This window comes from Prenolepis imparis, unplaced genomic scaffold (assembly GCF_030444845.1).
Source record: "Prenolepis imparis isolate NDT839.2.m4 unplaced genomic scaffold, iyPreImpa1.0 SCAF_8, whole genome shotgun sequence".
NCBI classification, from domain to species: Eukaryota; Metazoa; Arthropoda; class Insecta; order Hymenoptera; family Formicidae; genus Prenolepis; species Prenolepis imparis.
This window is the reverse complement of record NW_028141166.1, coordinates 10298982-10312446: the sequence shown is the minus strand read 5'-3', so window position 1 is coordinate 10312446 and position 13465 is coordinate 10298982. Positions and strand designations below refer to the sequence as shown.

Below are 13465 nucleotides of genomic sequence, written 5' to 3'. Positions count from 1 at the left end.
TGTAGATTAGAGATGTACCGAATACACTAGTCATCATTAGGCATAAGAGTTTGACGAATTGCAAACCGGATGCTCTGACAATCGTAAACAACACTTGTCCGATTATTACGACACAAAATTATTCTTTTCAATATTCTGATCTAATTATTTGCAATTAAAAAACGTAGCGATTATAATAATATCTAGCAAGCGGGAAATCATTACTGAAAATTACATTAACATTTTTAGAAGATGAGCTTTTTTTTCTTTTTTCAGCCTTTTCATAAATGTTTATTTTCATCATTGTTACTTCACGTTTACGTGAATCTATTATTCCAAAAGATTGGTGTTAAAATAATTATCTGGTATTCGTCTATTTGACGAATATCAAATAATCGTTAGATTATATATATATATACCCGGTATATCTCTAGTGTTACAGAATGTCTCTCAGGAAGACTGCACTCCGCAGAAAATTCATTCTCGACCCTTACAAAGTGTAGTAAGATTCAATTTTAGATCCATTTCTTCCACAGCTCTTAAAAAAAGAGTAATGTGGTACCTTTAATTAGTACTGCTTGTGTGGAAGTAGATACATGCGCGTGTTTTGTTAGCTTTTCTTTCGTTCGCGTATGACAACTGAAAACGCATAACATCTGTGCTACACCATCATGTTTGTACTTAAAAAATATATTCGCCTAAGCATTGGCAGTATTATATCGAGCGTAATCAATCGAATTCTGCCAAAGTGTCTCGTAAAAATCACGAGACATTCGTCCGGTAACTAGAGATGTATATATATGTATATATATATACGCGTTCACACATATATATAAAGTGTATTGCATATCTCTCACAGAAAAATTCAACGTAGATTTCCTCGGTGATAAAATGTAAAAAGTATATATAAAAACCGTATTTCGGTATCTCCTCCCCTCTTTCATTGTATATTTTGGTATTTTCTTCAGGAGACATTCAACGATATTTATAACTTTCCTTAAAAGTTAAACATTGTACGCGAAATTAACAGCTAATTTAGAATGAACAAGCGAACAGTGTCTCTGTAAATGATGTCAATGTAAATATCTTTTATGTGAAAAATCTTTGTGCTTATTCGTTGAAGATGCAGCTTTCCGAACCAACCAACCAAGCAATAATAAATATGTACGTCTCGTCGCTGCTCTTTAAGTACCTATTCCTCTCTGAATACTACGATCTAATTAAGAACGCGGTAATAAAGAGAGAGGCTAACACAGAAGGACGTACCACAATCACTGTACATGATATACAAGTACAAAATATCGGATATAAAGTATGTCTCACACAAGTTTCTAAGTTCTCTAAGATTTTTTTTCGTCCCCTTCCCCTCATTCCTTATTTATTTCAGCTTTTATCGCAGATTCCCGAAATCGATTTGCCATCTCTCTCGCGTTTCTTTCTTTGACCATGATTAGAGTTCCGTTACAGCATACAGATTAGGATCGCTACCCTGTACCTGACTCAGCGTGGCCACCGTCGGCTTTTCCTGCCTTCCCTGCGCTCGATTATACGTACCGTACATATTCGGCACCGTGTTATTCGGCGGGGCGGTACCGTTGAACTGACTGCGCGAGAAATTTCTGTCCAAAGTCCTGACCTGATCCTGCATCTGATCCTGAATGCGAATGTTAGGCGCCTTGTTACGCACCAACGATCGAAACTGATTCATGTTGGTCTGCGAGCGCGACTCGAACTCCCACGTGGGCTGCTGCTGACTCGCAGGATTCGGCGGAAGCGGTCGATTTTGATTCCAGGCCGGAGTGGGGCCCCTCTTCAGATTTGCCAAATTCTTCGGATCCAGCGTTTGCGTCTTTCGAGAGTCTTGGAAAGTAGCAAGATGCGCAGGCCCGTGCGAATTGTGAGACAGGGTACCGGTGAAGGACGCCACGCTGGGCGTCCAGGGTGGTTCTCTACCTATATAATACATATATTGTAGAATCTTATCTCGTTTTTGTTTTATGCCATTTAAATTGATCGAAAATACAAATGTGCAAACGTTACGATATATATTACATAAAAGCTTTATTAAGTAGCGTTTAGAACGTTTTTCTTTAATATTTACCGGGCCCTGCGGGGGCGTGCCCTCAGTAGAAGTCACTGGACTCTAGTGTCTTGCACTGTTTGCTCAGAGTCGCGTACTGGCCAGGTTGATCTCCGAGTCCAGCACGGTGCTCAGCTCGTCCACCCGTTGATTGCTGATTATGCTGAGACGATTTATGATCTCCGCCTGCTCCGTTCCCGTTAACACCCCCACCTCTGTAAATGGCGAGGAAAAAACGAACCAAGTTGCAGCATTATCTTTGTTTTACATACTGACTGGAGCTTATCTAAACATAAATCCAAATTCAATCACGTCTGCAAAATCCTCTATACATTATGTTTATGTTGAATAAGAGATTAGGATTACAAAGCGCGCTATAAACTAGTTTTGTAACGATATTGTAAAAGCAATCAAAACTAGTGTTCGCTAAGAAAAATATTAAATTTGTTCCCAAATATGCTATGTCTCGCGCAAAAACACCGAAATATTAAAATAATTAAAACATCAAATATAAAATCAAGACAATTATTCATATATAATGCAATTATCACACTTTATCTTTCACGTATATATTTGTTAATAAAAGCATGTATACTAATGTGTATAAAAATATCGATATGAATTCTTTTAATAATGATGGTAAAACTATATATGATTAAGCAACATTCAAAGGAGACGCACTGAACCTAATATGATATTTTAGCGCGCGATATTCATGAAACTTTGAATTGAATTAGCTAAACAAATTAAAGGAGAATAAACTGAAAATCTCATGCACAAACTTTAGCATGCTCTCGTGCAGTTGACGTGCTCGAGCAGTCGCAGTAGCGTAGGACGGTGGGGGCGGCGTTAGCAAGAGAGGCTGCTTAATCGTATTATGAGTGCCAAGAGCATTCGAATTAAGCGTAGGGGCTGTAGGCGGGTACGACCCTTGGCCTCGAAGGGTCCGCGCTGCTATCGCTTGCGAGGCTGCCGACGGTGGTAAGTAAGGATCTTGCTCATCAACCTGATGGTAATCCCTTCTGAAACAAATGCATTCACCGATTATATGCCTCGTCTAACTCTAGCCAGCGGATACCACAAGAGTTCTCTTAAAAGATATTGCGAACGATCCCTGATGGTATCTGCTGAAGGGAGAAAGATAAAAAAATATAAAAATAAAATATCTTGAGATTCGCAGACATTAATTCCTATAAACATTAATGCGCTTACCGTTTTCGTATATATATCCACGTATGCGAGTCCACCCAAACCAGTACAGTGAACAAGAGACCTGCGGCTAAACTGGCTATTAGCATAAAGCTCAATCCGTACCTGAAACATATCGCGAAGAGTTATTATAAGAGAGTTTCCATATCCACACTCAGCATATAAAAATCTATGTAGGACAACTTACAATCCCAAGTGACATAAACTTTTAGCGGCATGAACGTATTGCTTGTGCAGAGGTTTGCAGTCGAGTAATGTGGCCAAGCCTGACACGAGTCTGTCTATGGAATTAACATCCGTGGCCAGGCTGCTGACCTTCGGCTGGAGATGCTGCTCTTTAAAGAGCTCTAACGCTAACTTGGTCACGGTGTTCAGATTTTGCCTCATGTTGCCCACTGCGCGCTGTGCGTCTCGCAATTTCTGCGTAAATGGATTACTGCGCGTGTTCTCGCAATGCGTATAGTACGAGAGTACCTCGGAGGCCAAGGTCGACGGTACGGCTCTGCTTAAATAACCGTCGGGCGATACGCAGAGATCGCCTAGAGCTACAGAAGTGGCCAGGTATAAGGACGCCATGAGCCAAGAGACGATTACCGCGAACAAGCCAAATACGGAGAATCTGCGGAGAAAAGAATGACTTCGTTTTAACTTCGATTATGTGTAACATTTACAGAAAACGCAATCTCTCTCGAATTTACGGATAATTAAGATTTTGCTTAAGGATATTGTGTATGGGATGATCATACACGTGTCGTAATAAAAAAAGAGAGATACCAGTAATAGAGTTATTTTTATTTTTAAAGAAACTCACGTTATGAGAACGCATCTAGAGTGCCGTGCAACGCCGACTACCAGGACCACACAAAGAACAAGTAGAGCGCTCAAGACTGCCATAGTGATAGGCCATCGTAATTGCTCGATCCTCTCGCCCATTCCGATGGCGCCAGCGAGACTGATACCGCTCAATGGCTTCCGTATCTCGAAGCTCCGATTTACGGCTATGCTCGTATTTTGCTTCATGCCGTTAAGTGCCACTAACAACCAACCTAACATAGTTTTATTGCCGACCGGAGCGTCGAATTCGTCACCCAGGGCGGTCAATTGCGGTTGCACTTTTTTCTTCAGAGTCATTTCTATAGTGTCAGTCTGCGGAAAAATGTTTTATTATTGTAAAAGTAAAATTTTATTATTAAAATAAAAAAAATAGGACCGCATTGCGCGAGAATCTGAAGAATCAGACCTGATTTCTGACGCCCATGAGGATCCCGTCCACATTCTTCGCCGCGGCTACCAGTTGCACTAAGCCGTTGTGAACGTCGTCGTTGCCGTAAAGACCAACAGCAACTGCTCCACTACAGAGCAACGCCAGGATGGCCAGAGAACACTTCAGCGCGGTTATCGACTTCTTGGGGCGCGGCCTCCGGTCGCAGCATCTCGTTACCAAATAAACCAGCAATACCAGCAACGTTAAGATCAACCAGGCTGCAGGGATGCTTCCCAATATCCCAAGGCTCTGAAAAAAAATTACATTTAATCATGATATATTTTCTTTTTTTTTATGATCTCGCGTATGTTATTTTTCAAAAAAAATCTAATTTTTTAATATAAATATATATATATATATATATATATATATATATATAAATTCATTCTAATATAAAATTATAAAATTCATATAAAATTCAATTATAAAACTCACATATAAAATGCATTAAGAATAAATTTTATATATATCTAAAATTGTATATTTTCATAGAGTTAACAAAAAATGGGTTATTACTCTTTATATAGATAACAGAAATAACAATTCTTTAAAAATTAATGATTGAATTAAAATTTAATTAAGAAAAAGGCTCTCTCTCGTATTTTCGGCCTCGAGGAGTTTTCAACTACGAGCGCTACTAAACTCCAAATAAATAACGTCCAAAAACTGGAACGCTGCCAAGATTTGTTCATTTCCGCTCCTCAAAGATGGTTGCATGCCAGTAGCGTTATCATCGTCGCGCATCGTCGAGGACTGCATTGTGACACCATTCCGGACGCATTTTACGTATTTACTTTGCAAAGCGTAGCGAAGAACTGCTCTCAGAACCATCTCGTAACTTTTTATCACTCTTTTTTCTTCGGCTCTCTTTCTTTTTTTCCCCGGGATATTTATCCCGTTTCTCAACGATTTTTAACTCCGCCAATCCCACCCCGCTGAGAAGGCGTGACGGAAACGTGCGTCGAGACCGAGTTTCGGTGTCTCGTTCCATGAATCCGTCGACTTCGACGGGGAAGACGTGACTTAAAAAAAAGAGAGGAAAACGAGAGAAAGAGAGAAAAAGGAAGCGAGACGATGGCGGAAACGCGAAGTAGAAATAATATGACGGGATACAGCCGACGTGGTCCGATGTTCCCGAGCACGTTTGGAGCGGCAACCCGCTCGCGAGTTGCCCCCGAGGCGCATTATGCGAAAGCCTTTGTGCATTGTTTGAGCTTTCCCAGCCATTGTGCTTTCCTACAGTTACACGCGGTCGGGATTCTTGCGCGCTCACGCTCGCGGCATCCACCTGCCCGTCGTCGTGTGTTTTCGGCCTTTTCTGTTTTTTTTTTTCCATCTTCGTCGGGGCATCTCGTTTTCTCTCCTCTCTTTTTTTCCTCTTCGTCCCTTTTTTTATGTCCTCGCTGTGTTACGTTCCGTGTTCGCCACGTCGCCGGCCGGCTGATCTTTTTTCGTAGACACGTGGAATATCGTTTCTTTTCCTCTTTCCTTTTCATCTTTCGCCGCGCCGTGAAAGAATATGGATCGGTGCACACCGAGAGTCTTCTTCTTCTTCTTTTTTCTTCTTCCACTCCATTTTCCTTCCTAGACCTAGACATTTCCTCTCTGAATTTCGACTCGTTCATCGATGTGCATCGAACCGATATCGCGAATCTACAATCGACTGATTATGATAATTCGCAGTGCCCTTGGCTAAGAGGATCTCCCGCGGCGACAGACAGGAAATTCTGATTTTGTAATAATAGGAAATAATGGCTATTACTCAAACGGAATTCTCGTTTAATACGTCGTTGCTTATGCGAAATGTGAACTCGAATATAAAGCAAATTGCAAAATGTTTTAAAAATTGTATGGACCAAGAGAAACATCTCTTAGGAAAGGACACTCGAGATATATTCGGGAAAAGGAATGTTGCATTTCAAATATTTATATCAATTACATGTGTTTGAAGTGTCCAGTGGGATTGAAAATAAACGCTGGGAACGTTGATATCTCCAAGAGAACATTTCAACCAGCGTACACACATATCGATTTGAATAAAATATTTATCTTGAAACTCTCTCTCTTTCTCTTTGACATCTCGAGGAAATTTGAAATTGCTTTCGCCGAGCAATTCGTTTATTGATCCAAGACTTAAAGACTCAGGTCGATTAATCGGGGACGCACTTTGTTTTAAATCAACGAGATCGGTTCGTGCGAATGGAGGGATGCAAAGAGAGAGGGATGAGAAGATATATAGGTATATATATAATTGAGGGGATCCGATAATAAAATTGCGGGAAGAAAGTTAAATGGAGAATTTTTATATCCGGGCGACTTACCTCCAAATAGATTTCGGAGTGCGGATTGAACGTATTATTGACCGAATGTAGAGAGACGTTCAGATGCGGTAGACTGTGAAAGATTCTCGCATATTGTGGTACCGTGTACTGCTCCGGAAGCTGCTGACCGCCCGCCATTTTGCAGAATCCTTATCTGCCAAAAACCCTTGTCGAAACGTCCCTCCTACTCGTCAAGACATGCTACGCGCGAGCGCTGTAATTAAAAAAAAAAAAAAAAAACAGGATCAAAGATTAGTATTTCGAGGGAGGTTTATCCGAGGTGCGAGAGGCGAATACTCGAAAAAATCCGATATTAATGTGACTATAGATGGAACCTGGATTTTGTGTTAATTGAAATTTTACGTTTATACTATCATTGAATATGTATCACATATCCACTATTCGCCATGTATTTTTTGTATTCGATATCTAAAAATTCTCTATGAAAAAAACGACTTGTTAGAAGCTTTCACAAAAAACTATTGTAACGTGAAAAATCTCTACGGAGATCAAAAACACAGATTCTTCAGTTACAAAAAATGCGTGTTCTTTTTTTAATAAAAACTGAAAAACAATATAGTTTACTTCATATTTACATAAAAGAAAAAGAAATTTGTTTTTTTTCGGATAGACGTACAAGAATTTTTTATTATATTATTTTTTGATAAATATGTCATTTTATAGATCGTTAACATTCCAATGAAATAAAATGTCTCGTATAATTGAAAATAATTACTTCCAAACACACAAACATTATAATAAATTAATACCCTTTCACATTCTTCATTTAAATTTAAATTAAAACACAAAGCAATTCAAATGTTCACTTTTTGTCGAATTTCGAAATGATACTGTGAATAAATTAGAAAATTAATTTGTGCAGGATAGAGAAAAATAGAATCAGCAGGCGCGTTTAATTTCTCCCATTCGATTTAATGTGTTAATTCGATTAATTTCTCGCAATATTTCAGGTGGTTTATCGAAGAAAGTTACTCGCAATTAAATGTCAAATTTTCTAAAAAGCCTCATCGAGAGTTTTAATTCGATTATCGTCTCGTATTAGCATATTGTGCATCCGCGTTGCGCTCTTCCATTGTGAGTCACGATTCAATCTCGGCTAAATACGCCGACGTCACTCAGTGTCGCAAAACGTTTTACCGTAGTGATTCAACTCTTCCGTAGTGGAATCAACGCGCGCTTAATTAATGAAGTCTGTGCCAGCCTCAGCTCTTCATCTCTCTCGCTTCATTGACATCGCTAAAGCGCGCCGAAAGGATTTCCGTGGGATGCTTTTTAGTCCTCAAATCGACTGAAAATGAATTTAATGGGCTCAACGACGATGTATTATCTTTCGAAAACTTTTGTAAAATTTGTGTGTTTGTGAAAAATCTAGATATATTTGTCTATTACACTACATATTGACATTAAACTAAGAAAATATAAATTTGAATTAATATATTAATAATGAAACATACAAATTATGGTATAAAAAATTAAGAAGTAAAATATCGCATTTATTTTCTAAATTAATATAATTTCCTTATTAGAATAATTTTAACAATAATAAGAAATTCTAGAAGAGATATTTACATATATAGAAATATAATTTTTATACCGATTCTCTTTAAGAATTTAAAAGCATTTATATATAAAAAAAAATTGCGTTATTTTTTTAGTCTTGATAACAAAAAACCTTAGAAAAATATTTAACTTACAGGATAAATTGTCAAGTTTAGAAAAATACAGAGAGGTCAATGAAATGAAAAGATGCTTTAAAAATATCGTGTATAATTATAAGAGTACGTTGTTAAATTGATAGCTTGAAAATGTGTGGGTGTCGCTCATTTTCGTCGATTGAATAAATAAAACACCTAACGTATATATACGAGAAAGGCGGAATCTCGATCGGATATTCCCGTAATAGATCTGCGAGAATTAATTTTCCTATATATGAAAACCCGTTCGAATGTTATACAGCGTTAATATACGATGTATTATATAACAGTCTTTCCTGACCGATTAGCAACATATTTTATATATACGGCGCTTCTATATTGAACTTCTTCAGACGAGCAACAAATACCTATCATCGTAATAAATATACCGCGGATCGATAAAGTGCAATGTACACATACGGTTTATTAACCTACTTTCCTGATTCCATTCTATCCTCGCAAAGTGTACATCGTACTCTGCACGCTTCTCTCATGTATATATGTATATACTTGATGCATACAAACGAGGAAATCCATAGTAATAAACGTGCTCTTTCATTTCAACAACGACGACTAAAAGATAGGCGCAGCGAACCCTTCCTTATTTTTCAAAATTTTTCCGTCATTACACGATGGAGAAAAAAATCTCTCCGGTTATAAGCGCTTAATAAACAAATTTTTTTAAAATTAAATGTGAATGTATATGCAAACGTGTCGAAATAATCGATTCTATGATCTGCAACTTGTGATCAATGTAAATAATAATCGATTCGCGAGTGAGTCACTGTTTAAGTATTCCATTACGCAAAAATTACGAGCGATTCCGTCACTCGACAGTTTTCATCCCACTTCCATCGAGCTTAACGTATAATATTCGCGATCGAGGAAACAAATTTTTCATTTTCCATTTTTTATTCCGTCATCGCCGAAGCGGGACTTTTCATTCTCGTTCGATAAAAACAGCAATTTTATCGCGGCTATATTTTATGCCGCGAGAGAAACCGCGAACGCGCGCTATTCGCGATGCAGAGATTGGAATATCGTGTGCGTTCTTTATATCTTTGCTCACCGCATGCGTTTGTCACACGCATATATAAGCCATTGAAATAGAGCCATCATCAATCGCCAGTTGCGGTTTTTAAATGAGGATTATTACGCGATCGTCCACCTGTCTTGTCACGTCATACTTGTACCGTCGATCTTTTACTTCTGCCTCAAGGGAAACAAAAATTAGCTACCATAGCTAAATTTTACCTATCTCTATATTGCAACCTGAAATTTAATTATTATGCCTAAATTTTAGCTATGATAACTATTTTTTAGCTATAGTTTAACGGAGAATTCTATAGCTAAAAAATATTAGCTATCATAGCTAAAATTTAGGCGTGTAATATAGGAACAGCTAAAATTTAGCTATGGTAACTAATTTTCTTTTCCGTGTTTCTAGAAGCAGTACATTGTTCGTTTCCAAATACGGAATGAATTTATTATTTCATTTTCAGCGTGAAACATTTAAAAACTATAAATAACCAGAACGGTTCTGATTCCATGTCATTTTAAATTCAATCAATTCTTTATCTTTTTCCCTTTCTTCTCTCTGTCTCTCTATTTCTGCGCTCTTTGTTCGACTTAACATTCTAACTACGTAACTATTATTATGTAATTATGTAGTTGTCCTAATTAGTATTAGCATCAGCTTCGTCAAACTACTATGTATTTGCATAGACTTTACTTCGCAAGTCAATACCGTAACTTCAGAACTAAAAGATTCAGCATCAAAACAACCATTACCAACTACTCTGTTAATCTGCGAAATAATTAAATCTAGTGGAAAATTAAAAAAGAATTTAAAGAGTAAGATAAAATATATAAAATATATAATTCTATTTTTATATGTATATCTATTAGATTAAAATTATTTAAATAAAAAATAACTTGCAATAAAAATGATAATTATGATATAATATTTTTAATAAATATATCAACATAATTTACGGTAATCTTAAAAGTATTTAAAAACATATTTCTTCAGTCATGGGTAAAAAATTATCTGGGCTTTTAATGAAAACTTTAGCTAATAAAATTCACAGTTTGACAAGTCTCTAGGCTCTAAGGCTTTTCTTTAGAGCAACGAACTCTAAATCCATTATTATGGAACCGCGTTCACGTCGTCTGCATTTTTTGCAGTCTCATTCTTTTTTCTTCCTCTCAAGTTATTCGCTACGCCTGTTCTAAGTGCATAAAATGTAGAGTGTGCATATGTAACGCGAATGGAGTTTATACGCTTCTACCTAGTAATATCGAGTGAAGGGAAGACCGTGCTGTATGTGCTTTGTCACGAGAGATAAATGTAGAAAAAAAAATGTTTTACAGTTTTAACCAGAAGAAACTAGAACGCACAGAAACTGTGTGTTGTGCATTTATTATCAGTACTTATTACCATTTTTTCTTCGTTAATATTTCAAGACTTTTTCAACCAAATATATTATTACGTGCATTCGTAAATAAATTTTACGGTACGCCTTTGTTTTCGCACTTGCTTAAAATACCTACGTCGACATCGAATATCTATCTTAATAATGAGATTAGCAACTTAGATTAGCAATTTAGATTAGCCTTATTTTAACATTAACCAAGCGTGGTTGGCCGACCAGAGCGTATCGTGAATCGCGAATTGCGCGCGCAAAAAGTCATCGATCGATCTCTTTCATAGTCGTTTGATACACCGCGACATGCAACTTGTTCGCGATCGATCGACTATAACCGCGACTATAACGTCGTCTATAGAGTTTCCGGACTGCGACGACTCTGGGAGGTTTCTGTCGAGATGAAACGTTGCACTCGGTTTTCACATGCTCGAACATTAGTTATTAAAGTTATTACTTCTGGAGAGATTGACTCGTTGACGTTTCGACCACGTGTTTTTTGCGCCGCGAGTAGATCAAAGCGCGATCGCAAACATTTCTGCGCCGGAACGAATCTCGTTTTCGCGTGTCAAAATTAATCACATGTTCATTTAGAGAAAAATGACATAAACTGATAAGAGCGACTGATAACGCAAAATTTCTAAATTTCTAAATTTTCTACAACGTCTAATTTTCTACACACAGTTAACGTCAAAATACATTATGTAATACATTACGAGATATTACATATTAATATTTACACATATTATATTAAATCCATTATATTATTTCTCGATATTTTTGCAAAGTTAATGATATAAATTGATGAACAGTAAATGATTTAGTGCATTAATTATTAAATATGTAAAGTATATAAAATGCGTACGCATGTATTATGTATGACGAGGACGAATAAACCTTTTCCGGACGAATATTGTTCATGCAAAATTAGATTTCTGAAATTTCTAAAATTAAAAAAAAATTGATTATGCAATTAAAAACTGCTCTCCATCTATTTATCAATATTGACATTTTTCGATCGAACGTTCCGACATTTTTTAAAGCTCCGAAAATTTGGAGGGCGGGGGGGGGCTTAAAATAATTTCTCGTAAAATAACATGCGTGCGCGCGCGTATCTTTGACGGTAATTTTATCGAGACTTCGATTGCTCGCAGATCCCAGAGCGTCGAGAGAGATACACGAGATTTTTCACACTCGAATGACTCATTCTCCTAGATCTGTGTTTTTTTTTCGACCGTCGACCCAGGTCGGTGCACGCTATCGCACGCTAAAAAGTCATCGACCTATCGTGTAATCGCGTTGGCCTGCTCCGTTAACATCCGCCACCTTCGATCATATCGCCGCTTCGTGCCTGTCGTCGACCTGCGACCGCGATGTTTCTCGTCGCGAGCAAGAAAACGCGAGCCGTTCGATAACCGAAGCGTTTGGGAGACGAATTTATCCTGTCCATTGCGACGAAAATGCAAGCTTATTTGCTCGCGCGCGAGGAAAAAAAATACGGTCTCTCTCGGTTTGCTTTTGTTGTTTTAATCGGCGACCCCGACGACGATTTTACGAGCGTCCAGCTTTTCCGTTGGGATATTCGGCCCACGCTAACGCAACATCTGGCGAGATTTCTTTGGTTTTCGGCAGAGCCTGCGAGACGAAATCCAGCCCCCATACGCTCTTTCTTCCTCTCTCTCTCTCTCTCTCTCTCATTCATACACACAGACACACACAGGCTGAATATCCCAAGTCCGTGTAATGTATTCTTGCACCCACACATCGTCGCCTACAGTGTGTACCGTGTATCGATCCCCGAGAGTACACGCGAAGACGACAGTGAGCGCCATCAGGCTCCTCTACTTCCTTCCACTCTTTCCCGCTATCTTTCTCTCTCTCTCTCTCTCTCTCTCTCCCCATCTCTATATATATATATATATATCATTTCCTCTTTCTCGCGTTCTTGCTTGCTTATCTCGAGAATGGAGAGGCGCTGCCTTTGTGTTGCGTACGAGACAACGTACTACATTACTCCGGAGCACATTACTGCAGGGCGGTGCATTGTGCATAGGGCGAGTCCGCGAGAGCATGTATCTCTCACACCGGCGATTATCTCGCGTGACAGAATAAACGCGACGCTCTGGGTTCTTTCTCTCTCTCTCTCTTATCGAGACACGGGTCGATCGACGACGAGAATCCGCCGCAAAAAACTACACAGGGTGTCTACACTCGCGTGTCGAGTAGGCGCGAAGAAAGGAAGCAAATTCTTACCTCGATTTTTTTCTCAGTGATAAGCCCGTACGCTCGCGTACGTTAAACACGAGACCAACAACATTCAACGCACACCCGACGAAGGCCCGAGCTCGACTGACGAGAAGGGGTGGGGCGGCGTCGCGCTCTCCCCTCTCTTCCCCCACCCCTTCGCCTACCTCACCGCACTTGCGCGCGCGATTCCACGAAACTGAATATGACTAACAATAAGCCCAGTA

The 13465-nt window shown here is 38.6% G+C and overlaps 2 protein-coding genes across 6 annotated transcripts; both read right to left on the bottom strand.

Annotated features, from left to right (window-relative positions):
• Positions 1-1392: 1392 nt before the first annotated feature.
• LOC145939786 (uncharacterized) lies at positions 1393-1687 on the bottom strand. Its single transcript, XM_083044390.1, has one exon. The coding sequence runs from the start codon at positions 1685-1687 to the stop codon at positions 1430-1432; it is 258 nt and encodes an 85-aa protein (XP_082900516.1). The 3' UTR covers positions 1393-1429.
• A 106-nt stretch (positions 1688-1793) lies between these two features.
• On the bottom strand, positions 1794-13402 carry Tty (tweety). 5 transcript variants are annotated; one of them, XM_083044377.1, is made up of 10 exons: positions 13248-13402; positions 8012-8162; positions 6854-7067; positions 4509-4781; positions 4080-4414; positions 3456-3887; positions 3272-3373; positions 2842-3081; positions 2081-2274; positions 1794-1932 (listed from the first exon to the last, which is right to left on the bottom strand). In XM_083044377.1, exons 3-9 carry the CDS (start codon positions 6989-6991, stop codon positions 2103-2105), a joined length of 1692 nt encoding a protein of 563 aa, XP_082900503.1. In that variant the 5' UTR covers positions 6992-7067; positions 8012-8162; positions 13248-13402; the 3' UTR covers positions 1794-1932; positions 2081-2102. The 5 variants fall into 5 exon arrangements, with proteins under 5 accessions (XP_082900503.1, XP_082900504.1, XP_082900506.1 ...); XM_083044378.1 differs by lacking the exon at positions 8012-8162 and having other exon boundaries at positions 2842-3078; positions 13248-13399; XM_083044380.1 differs by lacking the exon at positions 8012-8162 and having other exon boundaries at positions 2989-3078; positions 13248-13396.
• Between the last annotated feature and the right edge of the window lie 63 nt (positions 13403-13465).